A 15,940-nucleotide genomic window follows, 5' to 3' on the forward strand; every position below is an offset into this window, starting at 1 on the left:
CAGATGACTGGGCACAGTTAAGACTGTTGAGAATAGAAGCTTAACCTGCAGGGTTTTAGAGAAGTGATAATGTCAGCGGCCAGACGCTGCAAAAACAAATTAGAAGTTATCTTGTCATCACCTGCCAGTTCAACTCCAGATGTAAAAACCCTCTTCAGACCTTGTTGTTCAGATACTTCACCAATGGGTGAGAGGAGTGAGGACATTCATGGCAGGAAGGGTTGCATGAGTGGCGCTTCCATGATCTCTGGTAAATAAGCCAACTCTGTGTTGCCATGCGACGCGTTGAGAAGGGTGTCACTAGTTGTTAGGGAGGGTCTCTTCTCTTTTCCTTGTTTTAATCGGATTTCTGACATCTGTCTGCTCCTGCTGCTGTCCTCTGCGTGTCCCTGCAGCGTTGCCACCCAGCCACAGAACTGTCAAAGCTCCAAATCACCTCTCCACATTAGCTCACCTAATCCAACCCCGCCCTTTTAAATGAACTAAGTAGCAATCTTGATTTTATTTGCCGGAATGGCTAGCTCATTCGTTTAATTGTTGGTGGGCTATTCTGGTAATCAGCGTTATTGGTTTTAAAGTCTTAGTGGGTCAGGAAATACACAGGGATGCATTAGCAATCATTTTTTTTAAAGGCCAGTGGCTTAGTATGGTTTGATGAAGAAACATTTGAAATGTTTAACTGAGACTGATTAAAAATTATCAACAATTATTGAGATGAAACCATTACGTATTATCATGTTTAGATGATAGATCTCTCACACACACACACACACACACACACACACACACACACACACACACACACACACACACACACACACACACACACGTTAATCTTGAGCTTAATCAGCTGTGCACCCCACAGATACGGTTCATATTTCATGACTCTCTGTATGAATTGAGTCTGGGGCCAAACAGAGAGGATTACCTCGTTCACATAACAGTTAGTGAGCAGGTCTTACAGCAGGGCAACACTGGGGACAAACAGAGAGAATTACCTCCTTCACATGACAGTTAGTGAGCAGGTCTTACAGCAGGGCAACACTGGGGACAAACAGAGAGGATTACCTCCTTCACATGACAGTTAGTGAGCAGGTCTTACAGCAGGGCAACACTGGGGACAAACAGAGAGGATTACCTCGTTCACATAACAGTTAGTGAGCAGGTCTTACAGCAGGGCAACACTGGGGACAAACAGAGAGAATTACCTCGTTCACATAACAGTTAGTGAGCAGGTCTTACAGCAGGGCAACACTGGGGACAAACAGAGAGGATTACCTCGTTCACATAACAGTTAGTGAGCAGGTCTTACAGCAGGGCAACACTGGGGACAAACAGAGAGGATTACCTCGTTCACATAACAGTTAGTGAGCAGGTCTTACAGCAGGGCAACACTGGGGACAAACAGAGAGGATTACCTCGTTCACATAACAGTTAGTGAGCAGGTCTTACAGCAGGGCAACACTGGGGACAAACAGAGAGGATTACCTCGTTCACATAACAGTTAGTAAGCAGGTCTTACAGCAGGGCAACACTGGGGACAAACAGAGAGGATTACCTCGTTCACATAACAGTTAGTGAGCAGGTCTTACAGCAGGGCAACACTGGGGACAAACAGAGAGAATTACCTCGTTCACATAACAGTTAGTGAGCAGGTCTTACAGCAGGGCAACACTGGGGACAAACAGAGAGAATTACCTCCTTCACATGACAGTTAGTGTTCAGGTCTTACAGCAGGGCAACACTCGGGACAAACAGAGAGGATTACCTCCTTCACATGACAGTTAGTGAGCAAGTCTTACAGCAGGGCAACACTGGGGACAAACAGAGCCTACAATCAGATGGAATTACTCATTCACTATGCCAAAGTCACAGGCACCATTATACACAAGGATGTAAGGTCAGAGCAGTGAAATATGACCCTCAATACTTAAAACACAGGGAAGTTTCTATAGCCAATTCCTCATTTACAACTCTGACAGGGAGATGTCCTATCTCTGACTGGAATGGTCATCCTAATGGCTCATGATTGTGATTCCATAATGAAACCAAAAAGAGTGGATATTACCATGTAAGGCACACTATATACACAAAAGTATGTGGACACCACTTCAAATTAGTGGATCCAGCTATTTCAGCCACACCCGTTGCTGACAGGTGTATAAAATCGAGCACACAGCCATACAATCTCCACAGACAAACATTGGCAGTAAAATGCCCTTACAGAAGAGCTCAGTAACTTTCAATGTGAGATTGCCACCTTTCCAACAAGTCAGTTCGTCAAATTTCTGCCCTGCTAGAGCTGCCCCGGTCAACCATAAGTGCTATGATTGTGAAGTGGAAACATCTAGCCGCGAAGTGGTAGGCCACCCAAGCTCACAGAATGGGACCGCTGAGTGCTGAAGTGTGTAGAGCATAAAAATTGTCTGCCCTCGGTTGCAACACTCACAACCGAGTTCCAAACTACCGCTGGAATCAATGTCAGCACAAGAACTGTTCCTTCTGGAGCTTCATGAAATGGGTTTCCACGGACTAGCAGCCATACACAAGCCGAAGATCACCATGCGCAATGCCAAGTATCGGCTGGAGTGGTGTAAAGCTCGCCGTCATTGGAAAAGCGTCAGTGGAAAAGCATTCTCTAGAGTGATGAATCACGTTTCACCATCTGGCAGGAGAACGCTACCTGCCCAAATGCATAGTGGCAACTGTAAAGTTTGGTGGAGGAGGAATAATGGTCTGGGGCTGTTTTTCATGGTTTGGGCTACACCCCTTAGTTCCAGTGAAGGGAAATCACATTTGGGATGAATTGGAACGCCGACTGTGAGCCAGGCCTAACTCGCCCAACATCAGTGCCCGACCTCACTAATGCTCTTGTGGCTGAACGGAAGCTATTCCCCGCAGCAATGCTCCAACATCTAGTGGAAAGCCTTCCCAGAAGAGTGGAGGCTGTTATAGCAGCAATGCTCCAACATCTAGTGGAAAGACTTCCCAGAAGAGTGGAGGCTGTTATAGCAGCAATGTTCCAACATCTAGTGAAAAGCCTTCCCAGAAGAGTGGAGGCTGTTATAGCAGCAATGCTCCAACATCTAGTGGAAAGCCTTCCCAGAAGAGTGGAGGCTGTTACAGCAGCAATGTTCCAACATCTAGTGAAAAGCCTTCCCAGAAGAGTGGAGGCTGTTATAGCAGCAATGCTCCAACATCTAGTGGAAAGCCTTCCCAGAAGAGTGGAGGCTGTTATAGCAGCAATGCTCCAACATCTAGTGGAAAGCCTTCCCAGAAGAGTGGAGGCTGTTATAGCAGCAATGCTCCAACATCTAGTGGAAAGCCTTCCCAGAAGAGTGGAGGCTGTTATAGCAGCAAAAGGGGGACCAAGTCCATATTAATGCCCATTATTCTGGAATGAGATGTTAAATGAACAGGTGTCCACATACTTTTGGTAATGTAGTGTATGATGCCTTCAGATAGTCATGGTGGAGGAAGATGGAGAGAGAAGTGTCAAAAGTGAATAAATATTGGTAAGGATCCAGTTACGCCAACAAACCATCTTTCCCTCAGTCATCACCAAACACCCCCCTACCTACATCCATTTTACTGGAGAGACTGACACCTTTTTTGGCAGCAAAGTGGCGTGTAGCTAGAGACCAAGAAGTGAGCTATGGAGAGAAAATTATCACTTTTCAGCACGTACACACACCTCCTCCAAATAACAGATGGCGTTTCTGGAATCCATTTCCATTTTTTCGTGGCTATTACAAAAGGAAAACTCCCAAAAGAACATACACTTCTACAAATCAATACCACTCCTTCACAAATAGTAAATATAGATTAACAAAGACATTAAAAGCTATTTTACAGCTTACTAAACTCCGTAAACAAACAAAAGGAGCATTTCTGGTTGGAGCCAGGGAAACAGCCAGGGTTGGAAAGCAGAGCATTATCAAACTGTGAGGAAGACAGCATATGCAGGAGCCAGTGTCCATGATTGTTTGATATTGTGCCTTGAGTGGCACAGAGCCATGGCAGAGGGAAAAACAATCCCCACTTTGTTTAGCACCGCTCCCCTCAGGTTTACAGAGAGAGAGATGAGGGAAAGAGAGGGAGGGGGGGCAGAAATAGAGAGAGAGAGCAGGGAGAGAAAAAGAGGTAAAGAGTGTGAAAGAGAGTGAGAGAGAGAGGGTGTTCACGAAAGAGAGGAGAGAGAGAGAGATGTAGAGAGAGGCAGTCTAAGTCCCTGCTGAGTGAGACACCGTTCACATACGCCTTCCCACGCTACCACAGTGCGCTGCCCACCACTAAACACCCAGGAACTGTGGTAGAGCAAACAAGCTACTATAGGGTGGCTGTGTTTCCACTCATACACCTGCCACTCAGCTAAACTCCAATGCACTGGGGGATAATGAAAGTAGCCCATCGACAGTAAGAATGTGAACAATTCTGTATGCTAACAAGTCACAAACTGACTCCAGCATGAATCCCCCAGAGTGGAAATCACAGTGGGTCAGTCACTGATATCTGTCTGTCTCAGTCTCAGGTCTATAATGGAGCATGTTCTTCTACTCCCATTGTTTCCTCCCCTCACCCCCCCAAGCAAGACAAGCCCCCGACAATCCAAGCCCCGAAAAACGGCCCAAAAAAGTGGCCCAAAGAGCCAGCTGTCTTGGCCAGTAGCCATTGTTCTCTGGTGAGGGACAGAGAGGGAGATGGGGATAGAGAGCGAGAGAAGAGGGGAGGACAGAGAGGGAGATGGGGATAGAGAGAGGAGGACAGAGAGGGAGATGGGGATAGAGAGAGAGAGAAGCGGGGAGGACAGAGAGGGAGATGAGGATAGAGAGAGATAAAAGGGGAGGACAGAGAGGGAGATGGGGATAGAGAGAGAGAGAAGAGGGGAGGACAGAGAGGGAGATGGGGATAGATAGAGAGAGAAGAGGAGGAAAGAGAGGGAGATGGTGATAGATAGAGAGAAGAGGACATTTGTCTAAATAAAATAACATTATTCAGACACATACGACTGATAACCTAAAATAAATGACAAAATAAACATTTAGATCAAATCAGGCAAGAATGGTTTGTTGTTTTTCAATTTAAACAGCCTGGACTGAATCCCAAACGTCTCATCCTCAGTTCTTGTCTATTTTCACACACAGACTCGACCCAAAGCTGATTTTCTCCTTCCTGCTCCTCTCCTGTTCACAACATCACCAGGTGCCAAATGAGAGCCCTCCACTAAGCCTCATTAACATCCATCTGCACCCAAGAACATCGTCACATGCAGATGGTCATTGGGGCTGTGAATTGCCTGAGACTGACTACTCATTAATATTACCATAAATAAGCACCATCTAAATGTAGCAAAAGAAGAAGTACTGTGGAACGTCTGAGGGAACTATTCCAAATCTGTCTCCTATGATCTTTCTCCTCAGATATAACATCGCAACAAAAAGAAAGCAAAAACACCCCGAGGCATGTTTTGTGCCTAAGACACGACATATGAACGGATATTACAGCCTTTTGCTTAAGTCATTCAGAATGTTCCACTACAATATTGCAAAAAGAAGCCGAAGATCCTAAACCCCCTCCCATCCCAAACCCCCTCCCATCCCAAACCCCCTCCAATCCCAAACCCCCTCCGATCCCAAACCCCATCCATTCAAAGGAAATACAACTCCTCAACGTGCACATACCACTGGTAGAACAACAAAGATAAGCTAATTTCACCAAGATCTGAAATAATACCACACAGTGTATGGTGTATCTACAATGTAGTGTATCTACAGTATAGTGCATCTACAGTGTGTATCTACAGTATAGTGGATCTACAGTGTAGTGTATATACAGTATATTTGCAACAATATATAATGGCAACAAAAGTAAACAGTTGAAGTTCAGTGTGAATTTTGAAAAAACAATAATGCAAGTTTCCATTAAATATCATAGACATATCCCATCCTAGAGGACAAAGGACTAACACCATTTGTAATGTTACTGTGGTCATAAGGTCAGAGGCCTATGGTGTACAGCTGCTCAGGCAGAGACAGAGAGACTGAGAGACAGAGAGCGAGAGAGACAGAGAAAGCGAGCGAGAGAGACAGAGAGACAGAGAGAGAGAGAGAGCAAGCAAGCATGCAGTGTTCAACCAAGTGTTCAGGAAGTTCAAGCAGACAATTTTAATCCTCCAATTTCCTCCTCTCTAATCACGTCTCGCTAGTCCATGGCAGAGACCAAATTGGAAACATCTTCCGCACAATATGACACTAACACTGTAACTCCAACACATGGGCAACACACACGTAGCAGGAACGTGGCCCAAACATTCTGAAGTTTTCATGTCCTTTTGTGATGGTTACATGGTGGAACGGTAGATCAGCGTGACAAATTGAGACGCTAAAATGATCAAAACTGATTATCGACCATTGAGTGTGTGGAGCAAAGCAATATGGACGTTAATGTATTTTAATGTCAATGGAGCATAAAGCCGACATTTAAAACCTCAAACTGTTCACTTCTGCAACAAAGCTGAAGCCCTTTCGTCAACTATGAGACGCAGTCACAACCAATGTGGACACACCATCTTTTCTTTATCTACCATAGACAAATAAAATATTTTGGTGGCTCTACACAATCTAGAATTGTTTGGGCACTTGTAGATTTGGCCTTAACCTTAATCTGGGTGCCAGGTCATCAGATAAACGTGAGGGCTGGCTAATGAACATGACCTCGCACGGAATACAAAGGCAACAAGGGAGCGCAATGCCGCTGAATGGTTACAGACACAAAGCCCTGATTCATCAAGTTGACCAATCAGGGTTTGAACCCTGTTGCCCCAAGAGAGCAATTCAATTGAATAATTTGATTCCTGAATAAACAACTGCAATTAGACAATAAAATCATCAACACCAATTATGAAGAACATCTACTGACATAAGTACTCAACAGAGTTCTTCAGGGCAGATTGTTGTTTTTTCACTCCAAACTACAATGACAGCCAGTGATTGACTGAAATAGGTGCCGGTACTGTTTATATTTAGGTGCAGAAGCTCCACAATAGTTTTGAGCTAATATACTAGAAGAGGTGCAGAAACTTGAGCAGTAGAAAATTTGAGATGACGGTACTCCACTCCGGTGATCTCCTGCCAAAATCAAGCCCTAGTTGGAGCAGGGTTAGGGAGGGCGTTGGGGGTAGTGTTAAATGACTGTATGGTAATTATTTTATGCCCTCACGCCATACCCCCTCCCTCTCTTTCTCTGACACTGGCTCTCACACACTCATATGCGCACTAACACTTACAGTAGGAACGGATACTGTACACACACGCACGGTGTACATTTGCCTGATGGGGGGGGGCTACTCACTAACAAGTGAATTATAGGAGCGACACTTGTAGTGCAGTTGAAATCTCATTAGCCCCTCCGGTGGTGGAATATGACATGAGCGCATTGTTAAACGGGCTGGTGGGTCGCAACCCCCAGGGCCCAGGCGCAAGCAGGGTTAATTAGTGGCCGACTTCAAACAAAGCCTGTATACCTTTAAAACATACAGAGAGGCTCGACACAGCCACTGCACAGGAGCCCCAGCCCCCCGCCACCTCTCAAAAGACTAAACGATGAGTAACACTTTAAATATAGGGTACATGGAAAATAGAATAATATCCCCCCCATGTCAGAAAGAGGTGATACTTTGACGCCTGCTACTGGCACTTGAAAATCTTTTTTAAATTTTTTTAATTGACTCTTTTTTTACATTTTAAACAGGAACAGTTACTAAATAAATGTCAAGGTAGAGAAACTTGCTAATTACAAAAATGCAAATAGACCATGGCGTGAAGTATGAGGAAAGATGAAAGCAAGCAAGGTAGGTACAAAAGTAGGCACACAGAAGGGTAAGTGCACAGACTGAAACATTTGTGACAAGTGTCATTTGGATGAATCTCGTGTGCTACAAAAGATAGCAAACCTACAGTGCAGCTCGATCACAACTGACTAAAGCCAGGGAGCACTCAATGCTGATGTTTATTTGAACTGGTCATCATGAAAGCCCATTTATGAAAAAATCTTGCAATGATGAAATTCATGAAGTATAAATGAATCTACAAGATGGTCCACTAAAATAGGACGTCATAACTTTTAATTTGGGAAATGCATTTCAAATAAACAAGCTGTACAATATATATATATATACAGTGGGGAGAACAAGTATTTGATACACCGCCGATTTTGCAGGTTTTCCTACTTACAAAGCATGTAGAGGTCTGTCATTTTTATCATAGGTACACTTCAACTGTGAGAGACAGAATCTAAAACAAAAATCCAGAAAATCACATTGTATAATTTTTAAGTATTTAATTTGCATTTTATTGCATGACATAAGTATTTGATACATCAGAAAAGCAGAACTTAATATTTGGTACAGAAACCTTTGTTTGCAATTACAGAGTTCATACGTTTCCTGTAGTTCTTGACCAGGTTTGCACACACTGCAGCAGGGATTTTGGCCCACTCCTCCATACAGACCTTCTCCAGATCCTTCAGGTTTCGGGGCTGTCGCTGGGCAATACGGACTTTCAGCTCCCTCCAAAGATTTTCTATTGGGTTCAGGTCTGGAGACTGTCTAGGCCACTCCAGGACCTTGAAATGCTTCTTACGGAGCCACTCCTTAGTTGCCCTGGCTGTGTGTTTCGGGTCGTTGTCATGCTGGAAGACCCAGCCACGACCCATCTTCAATGCTCTTACTGAGGGAAGGAGGTTGTTGGCCAAGATCTCGCGATACATGGCCAAATCCATCCTTCCCTCAATACAGTGCAGTCGTCCTGTCCCCTTTGCAGAAAAGCATCCCCAAAGAATGATGTTTCCACCTCCATGCTTCACGGTTGGGATGGTGTTCTTGGGGTTGTACTATCCTTCTTCTTCCTCCAAACACGGCGAGTGGAGTTTAGACCAAAAAGCTCTATTTTTGTCTCATCAGACCACATGACCTTCTCCCATTCCTCCTCTGGATCATCCAGATGGTCATTGGCAAACTTCAGACGGGCCTGGACATGCACTGGCTTGAGCAGGGGGACCTTGCGTGCACTGCAGGATTTTAATCCATGACGGCGTGGTGTGTTACTAATGGTTTTCTTTGAAATTGTGGTCCCAGCTCTCTTCAGGTCATTGACCAGGTCCTGCCGTGTAGTTCTGGGCTGATCCCTCACCTTCTTCATGATCATTGATGCCCCACGAGGTGAGATCTTGCATGGAGCCCCAGACCGAGGGTGATTGACCGTCATCTTGAACGTCTTCCATTTTCTAATAATTGCGCCAACAGTTGTTGCCTTCTCACCAAGCTGTTTTTCTATTGTCCTGTAGCCCATCCCAGCCTTGTGCAGGTCTACAATTTTATCCCTGATGTCCTTACACAGCTCTCTGGTCTTGGCCATTGTGGAGAGGTTGGAGTCTGTTTGATTGAGTGTGTGGACAGGTGTCTTTTATACAGGTAACGAGTTCAAACAGGTGGAGTTAATACAGGTAATGAGTGGAGAACAGGAGGGCTTCTCAAAGACAAACTAACAGGTCTGTGAGAGCCGGAATTCTTACTGGTTGGTAGGTGATCAAATACTTATGTCATGCAATAAAATGCAAATTAATTACTTAAAAATCATACAATGTGATTTTCTGGATTTTTGTTTTAGATTCCATCTCTCACAGTTGAAGTGTACCTATGATAAAAAGTACAGACCTCTACATGCTTTGTAAGTAGGAAAACCTGCAAAATTGACAGTGTATCAAATACTTGTTCTCCCCACTGTATATATATATATATTTTTTTTTTATTTTTTTTTTTTTATTTTTTTATGTACGCGTTAAAAATCGGTGAATCTTTTTTTATTTCACCCGTTATTTAACTAGGCAAGTCAGTTAAGAACAAATTCTTACTTACAATGACAGCCAAACCCTCCCCTAACCCAGACGATTCTGGGCCAATTGTGCGCCGTCCTATGGGACGCCCAATCACAGCCGGTTGTGATTCAGAATGGAATCAAACCAGGGTCTGTAGTGACGCCTCTAGCACTGAGATGCAGAGCCTTAGACCGCTGCGCCACTCATCTTGCTAGTGTAGTCATTTAAAAATAAGTGGAGAATGGTTTCTACATCCCCTGTACTTAACAGGACGGTGACAAATGTGTAGAAACCCCAGCCATACCAGAAGTAAAATGCTCACTGGAATGTGTAGAAACCCCAGCCATACCAGAGGTGAAATGCTCCCTAGAATGTGTAGAAATCCCAGCCATACCAGAGGTAAAATGCTCCCTAGAATGTGTAGAAACCCCAGCCATACCAGAGGTAAAATGCTCCCTAGAATGTGTAGAAACCACAGCCATACCAGAGGTAAAATGCTCCCTAGAATGTGTAGAAACCCCAGCCATACCAGAAGTAAAATGCTCCCTAGAATGTGTAGAAACCACAGCCATACCAGAGGTAAAATGCTCCCTAGAATGTGTAGAAACCACAGCCATACCAGAGGTAAAATGCTCCCTAGAATGTGTAGAAACCACAGCCATACCAGAGGTAAAATTCTCCCTAGAATGTGTAGAAACCACAGCCATACCAGAGGTAAAATGCTCCCTAGAATGTGTAGAAACCACAGCCATACCAGAGGTAAAATGCTCCCTAGAATGAACAGGAAATGATCATAAAATGTAACGTAGCCTATAGAACAGCTCACACAAAACATACAGCAGATGATGTGGTAACTGCCAGATAACTGACAAAGCTAGAAAACAAAGCTCAATTCATTACTAATAGGGAAAGAATATACTGTTTTGTAGGACACTTCTTTCCTAATAACGTTTTAGAAAATGTGGACTTTTCAGCAATAAACTGTCAAATCTCTGACCAATCTGTCAAGATATATTTACAATGAGGGTTGCGCCCTTTCAACTACAAGGCGTGTTTTTGCAATGGTAATAATGTGGCGAAGCTTGAAGCAATTCTATATGTATATAATTCTATATATTTTAATTATTCTGAAGAACACAGGAACTGATAATGGTAGGACTGTCTTCAATAAAATATGAATGCCAAATAGAAAACTTTTGAGCTCAAATAAAAATGTATGAATTCCACATTTAAAGAAATCAAATGTGGAGTGTACTGACAGGAGTCACTATCTGTGGTAATCTGGAATAATTACTATAACTGTCCTTTTGAAATTAAGCATATAATCCTCTTTCCGCTGTAACCCAACTTAACCTCCAGTGAAATTAAAGTGAATGGGAGCACATGGAATGTCATCAATGGTAATTAACAAAAACAGCCTCCACCAAACAGTGTAAAACATCCCCATGGCATCCCATAATAACCATGTCATTGTAAGTATATTACTTAATAATAGGAACATAATCAATTTGAATAAAGTTAATCTCGGTTTCCTGGTTCAAACAGCTATATTGCATATAACATTGCTAATTTTTAAGGCGATTTTGTTGTATTGCCACAAGATAATGATTTTGCCAAGTAGGTTACTAAAAAACAGAACATTTCAAACGTTGTTGTGTATAAACCTTTTCTGATAGAAACCTAGAAATTAAATTCCAATCAGAGCAAATAAAGAATTAATTGCAACATCACATATCATTAAACATTCACTTAAATAAGCAGCACTGAAAGTACATTGTGTTTTATAGAATTACAACGTCAAAACATCCAATTATTTATTGTACAGAAGACAGATTCAGCACCAGCTTATATATTGACAAATGTCTATTGACTATGATAACTAAATGAATTTAAAAGCTCTTCAGTACTTCCACTGCTTTACACACAATACGGAGTTATTACAGTGTATAAGTACAATTCACAAAATCCCCTTGACAATCCACAGTGCAAGGCTGGGATACACATTTTATTCAGAAATACATATACAACTAACTAATGTATCTCATGAGGCAACTTTTTTTTTTAAATGAAAGAACACGTACAAGAGACCAACTGAAAGCTACATGCTCTTTTAGGAGGATAAAAGTTTAAAAAGCATCAAAAGATTGCTAAAAAAAATCAAGTCAACTCAGTCCATAAACTGGACAACATTTCCACACACCCAGTCTTCAGCCCCATGGTCCCAGAGAGAGAGAGAGGGCAACAGACAGTGAGGAATGCCCACACATCACTACCCCCCCCCCTCCATCCAAATACAAAACCACCACTGTACCACCACCAGCCATCTCGTTCCCCTCTGTAACAGGTCCCCTCTGTAGCAAAGGTCTAAAAACATTTTCTCTGTTACTCATAAGGACAAGGACAGGCAGAGTAAAGTTACCGTTTCTCTCCTTCAGCCCCTCATCAATTCCCTACACACAGGCATGAAGCACTGCCTGCTGCCTGCCACTGTGGCCAAGGTGGCCTGGGTGAGGGGAGAAGGGGGTGAGAGAGTGAGAGAGAGCAGGGGGCCAACGGATTGGAATTCTGAAGTTCATGGTCTTCTTACAGAGGAATAATACAGCCATTGTCTCCTGGGAATACAACTATCTTCTTTTATTCAAGCTGGCAAGGAACCTGCCGTGGAGAAAAGGACCAGTACTCACCATCACACTCCCCTTACAAAAAATTATTAAAACAATAACGCTGGCAATAATTAAGATAATAGTAATATAATGATGCCACGGCTAACGAGTCATCCCCTAATGAACATAGGGCGCTGGGAGTTTCAAAGCCCTTTTATCCAGCCGACTGAACTAATTTGTATCTGCTAGCCACAATAGACTATTGTGAATCCCCCTGCCCCTCTTCGTCTCTCAGCAGTCTACAAACTCCACTTGTCTTGTTTTCTCCGTCTAGTTTAACCTCTCCCCATCGCTGCTGGAGCAACAAGGATGTCAAAGGTTGTCTGGCCTCTATGACCACAACAAGCAAGTTAATCTGCCCCGGCACTGGGTCCGGCTCATGGGGGCTTTTTTCCCTTCTGTGTGCTTTAATTGCTGGCGCGGCGTCAGAGCTCAGGAGTGGAGTGCGATGCTCCGCACACTCGGCTTGGCTGAAAGCAGCCGGAGCACCACGCAAAAATTAATAATTGCTGCCTCCGTGTAAACCAGAGGTCTGACAGAAACGGTCTGAGACTTTTTGATTCTTTTTTTAACGCCGTCACTGAACCTTCCTCGATTAGATGAGACAAGCGGACGCTGGAAAATATATTGGTTTACTTATGGCAAGGACTGACTGCTCTGTGCACCGCAGAAAAGTTGGAATGAATGTCAGCAGATTAATTGTTGTTTGTGAAAAAGTGAGAATATTTCCTCTACAAATGGGTATTTATTTTCCTGAAGCCAAACTAATGTTCTATAAAACAGGGCACTGTAAAAGAACACATAAGTACATCGTTGGCAGGACAATATTTCAGATCTGACATCCTGAATTGAGACGACAAGAAAAAAACAAAAGGGACATGAGTCTCAAGGCTCCTACAGAGAGAAGACTGTGACATTGACAGGACACAAAAACAAGCAATACAGTCATTAAAAATCCACTCAATGTGAAGTTGAAAAATGGAGTTTCAAGAAAAGACACAAAAAACATCTTACTTTTTTTTAAAGGCTCTAAAGAAGAGGTGGGGAAAGAGTTTTTTTAAGAAAAAAAAGGGGGAAAAGAAGGGAGGAAGAAGAATAAAAAAAACAGCTTTGGTTGCTGCCAACTTACCATCCACCAAGTCCTGGCTGAGATGTCGTAGCAGAGCTGCCATTTGATGGAGCCTTCCGTGGTTTTGCCTGCCATTACACTGTCAGCAAGCTTCATCTGATGCTAGCGCACTCACCGGAGATAAGACGCCTAATTGAGAAAACATTCGCACTGGCATGTTGGGAAACATGTAGCCTGCTCCATACCATATGGAATCATGGGTAAAAAAAAATAAAAAAAACCTTGACAATGAACCAATCTCAAGCAGACCCCGTGGCAAGGTGAGCGGCAGTCAACTGCTCAGAGAGCGCGCCGTCTTTAGAAAAAACACCAGAATGATGAGCCTTTTTTCCACATCACTGAGTGCCTGGGGTCGTTTTTTCTCCCTCTTTAATTAGGGCTTGTTCTTCATCATTATCATCATCACCACTAGCCCGTTGACTTAGGTCTGCACAAGTTCTTCTATTTTCCTGACTTTCTGCTCTCTTTTTTTGGGGAGGAGTGGAGAGATTTAATAGGACAGAGTCAGGTAGAGAAAGGGAGTGAGGGCAGTGGGCTGAAGCGCTACAGGCTATTAGGCTGACATTTCTGCCGGACAGATGGAACTGCTTAAAGACTATCATGCAATGTTTTTTTCGACTCCCTCCCCTTTCCCGGCAAATGTCTATCTTTTAGCAAAGGATCCACTAAAGCCCCCCCCCCACAAAAATGGACACAGGGTGGTCACTTTTCCTGACTGCCTTACTTGACACTGCTAATATATATTTTTTTTATCTAGACAAAGTCTGGACATTATGTGGAGGAATTCAAGGCTGTGTGTAGCAATGCTGTCCAGAAGACATTTCACGCCTTTTAAAATTGTATTGAGGATAAGTAAGTGACCAAACTACTTTACTTTGAGTGTAAAGTTTTTCAAAGTATTTCAAATGGTGCACTTTGAACTTAAAAAATATATATATTTTGAGTATGTTTAGGCTACAGTAGATATTCTGTATTTATATATGTTTAAAATGACAACCTGTACTTGACTACCTCACTTTATTAATACCCATATTCACCATTGCATGCAGTACAATCAATTCACTAAATCAAATTAGATGACTTTCTCTGTTAGTTTCCTTTAACAACTCCTATCTTCTGGTACGTGTTTCATTAGTGCATTGCTGACAAAGTCCCAAAATGTTTTGCAAGTCAGCAATCAAGTTTCAAAATACATAACTTTCAAAATACAGAAATACAGCAAGTATGCAAAACGGATCATCATATATTGCAAAATGCATCATACTGGCTGTATTTCTGTATTTTGAAACACATATTTTGCATCATATGAGGCATACCAGCTGTATTTCTTTATTTTGAAAGTTCAATATCTTGAAAATGTGACTGCTTACATGCAAAACATTTTTGAGACTATATCAACAATGGACTAATGACACAAGTACCAAAAGATAGTTTTTGTGTGGAATTTTCCTTTAAGTGCATTGAGCAGGACTGGAGGGCCATAAGAGGTGATGCCCGGGCAGTGCTCTCTGAAGCTCAAGTTCCTCATCAGGGGGAATACCTGAACCAGGGGAGGGAGGAGGAGACAGAGCGCCCATCAAACAGTTCTCCCATTGTAGCATAGCGGCTATGGAATTTGATTCAGCCAGAGATATGGCAAGCGCTTTGGGGAGGGGAGTAGAAATGCACAGGTACTCTGAAGACCAAAGGCCCCGCTGATGGGTTTGGAGGGAGGTCATCTTAAATTTCACTTCTTGTGAACACTTTTTTTTTTTTTTTTTACTTTCTAGCACACTTTGTTCCCCAATAAAATATGAGAAAATGTTCCCGACCTTTCTCAGAATGGCTGAGATACGAACACTATTAGTATGAATCAGAGAATCTGATTCAACCTTATAAATTTGAATTCTTTAAAAAAGTATCTTATTAAATAAAAGTGTATAGTCTCGGATGAAGAAATCACAACAAAGTGATGCAACAATCTAAATATTAATGTGCAACATGTTATCTCAATAAACATTTGGCTTTCAGAGACCTTGTTCTCGGACTACTTTTCACCATAAATTAGATTTTTAAAATTTTGTTTTACTCTTTTTAAGGATCAGTCCAGTTTAATACACTTTCTGGACATCAGTGCATTTTCTAATATTAAAAGTCAAGAGGAAAGAATAATTGTTTATATCATCTCAATTAAAGGAATCACTATTATTTTTATTTGACATAGCTGACCTTGGCTGGCAATGTAAGTCATTTTGCTGTTACATTTAGTATGGATGAAGGTTTGCAAAGACCAGAG

At 42.6% G+C, this 15,940-nt stretch overlaps 1 protein-coding gene across 2 annotated transcripts in view; it reads right to left on the reverse strand.

Moving 5' to 3' along the window:
- nfia (nuclear factor I/A) overlaps window positions 1-14,257 on the reverse strand; it is a 272,699-nt gene extending 258,442 nt beyond the window's left edge. The window contains exon 1 of one of the 2 annotated variants that reach the window (XM_071344270.1): window positions 13,666-14,257. In XM_071344270.1, the coding sequence (XP_071200371.1) occupies window positions 13,666-13,761 (96 nt within the window). In that variant the 5' untranslated portion in view covers window positions 13,762-14,257. The remainder of the gene's footprint in view (window positions 1-13,665) is intronic. The other variant, XM_071344271.1, reaches the window with a different exon arrangement.
- Between the last annotated feature and the right edge of the window lie 1,683 nt (window positions 14,258-15,940).

This window comes from Salvelinus alpinus, chromosome 15 (assembly GCF_045679555.1).
Source record: "Salvelinus alpinus chromosome 15, SLU_Salpinus.1, whole genome shotgun sequence".
Lineage (NCBI taxonomy): Eukaryota > Metazoa > Chordata > Actinopteri > Salmoniformes > Salmonidae > Salvelinus > Salvelinus alpinus.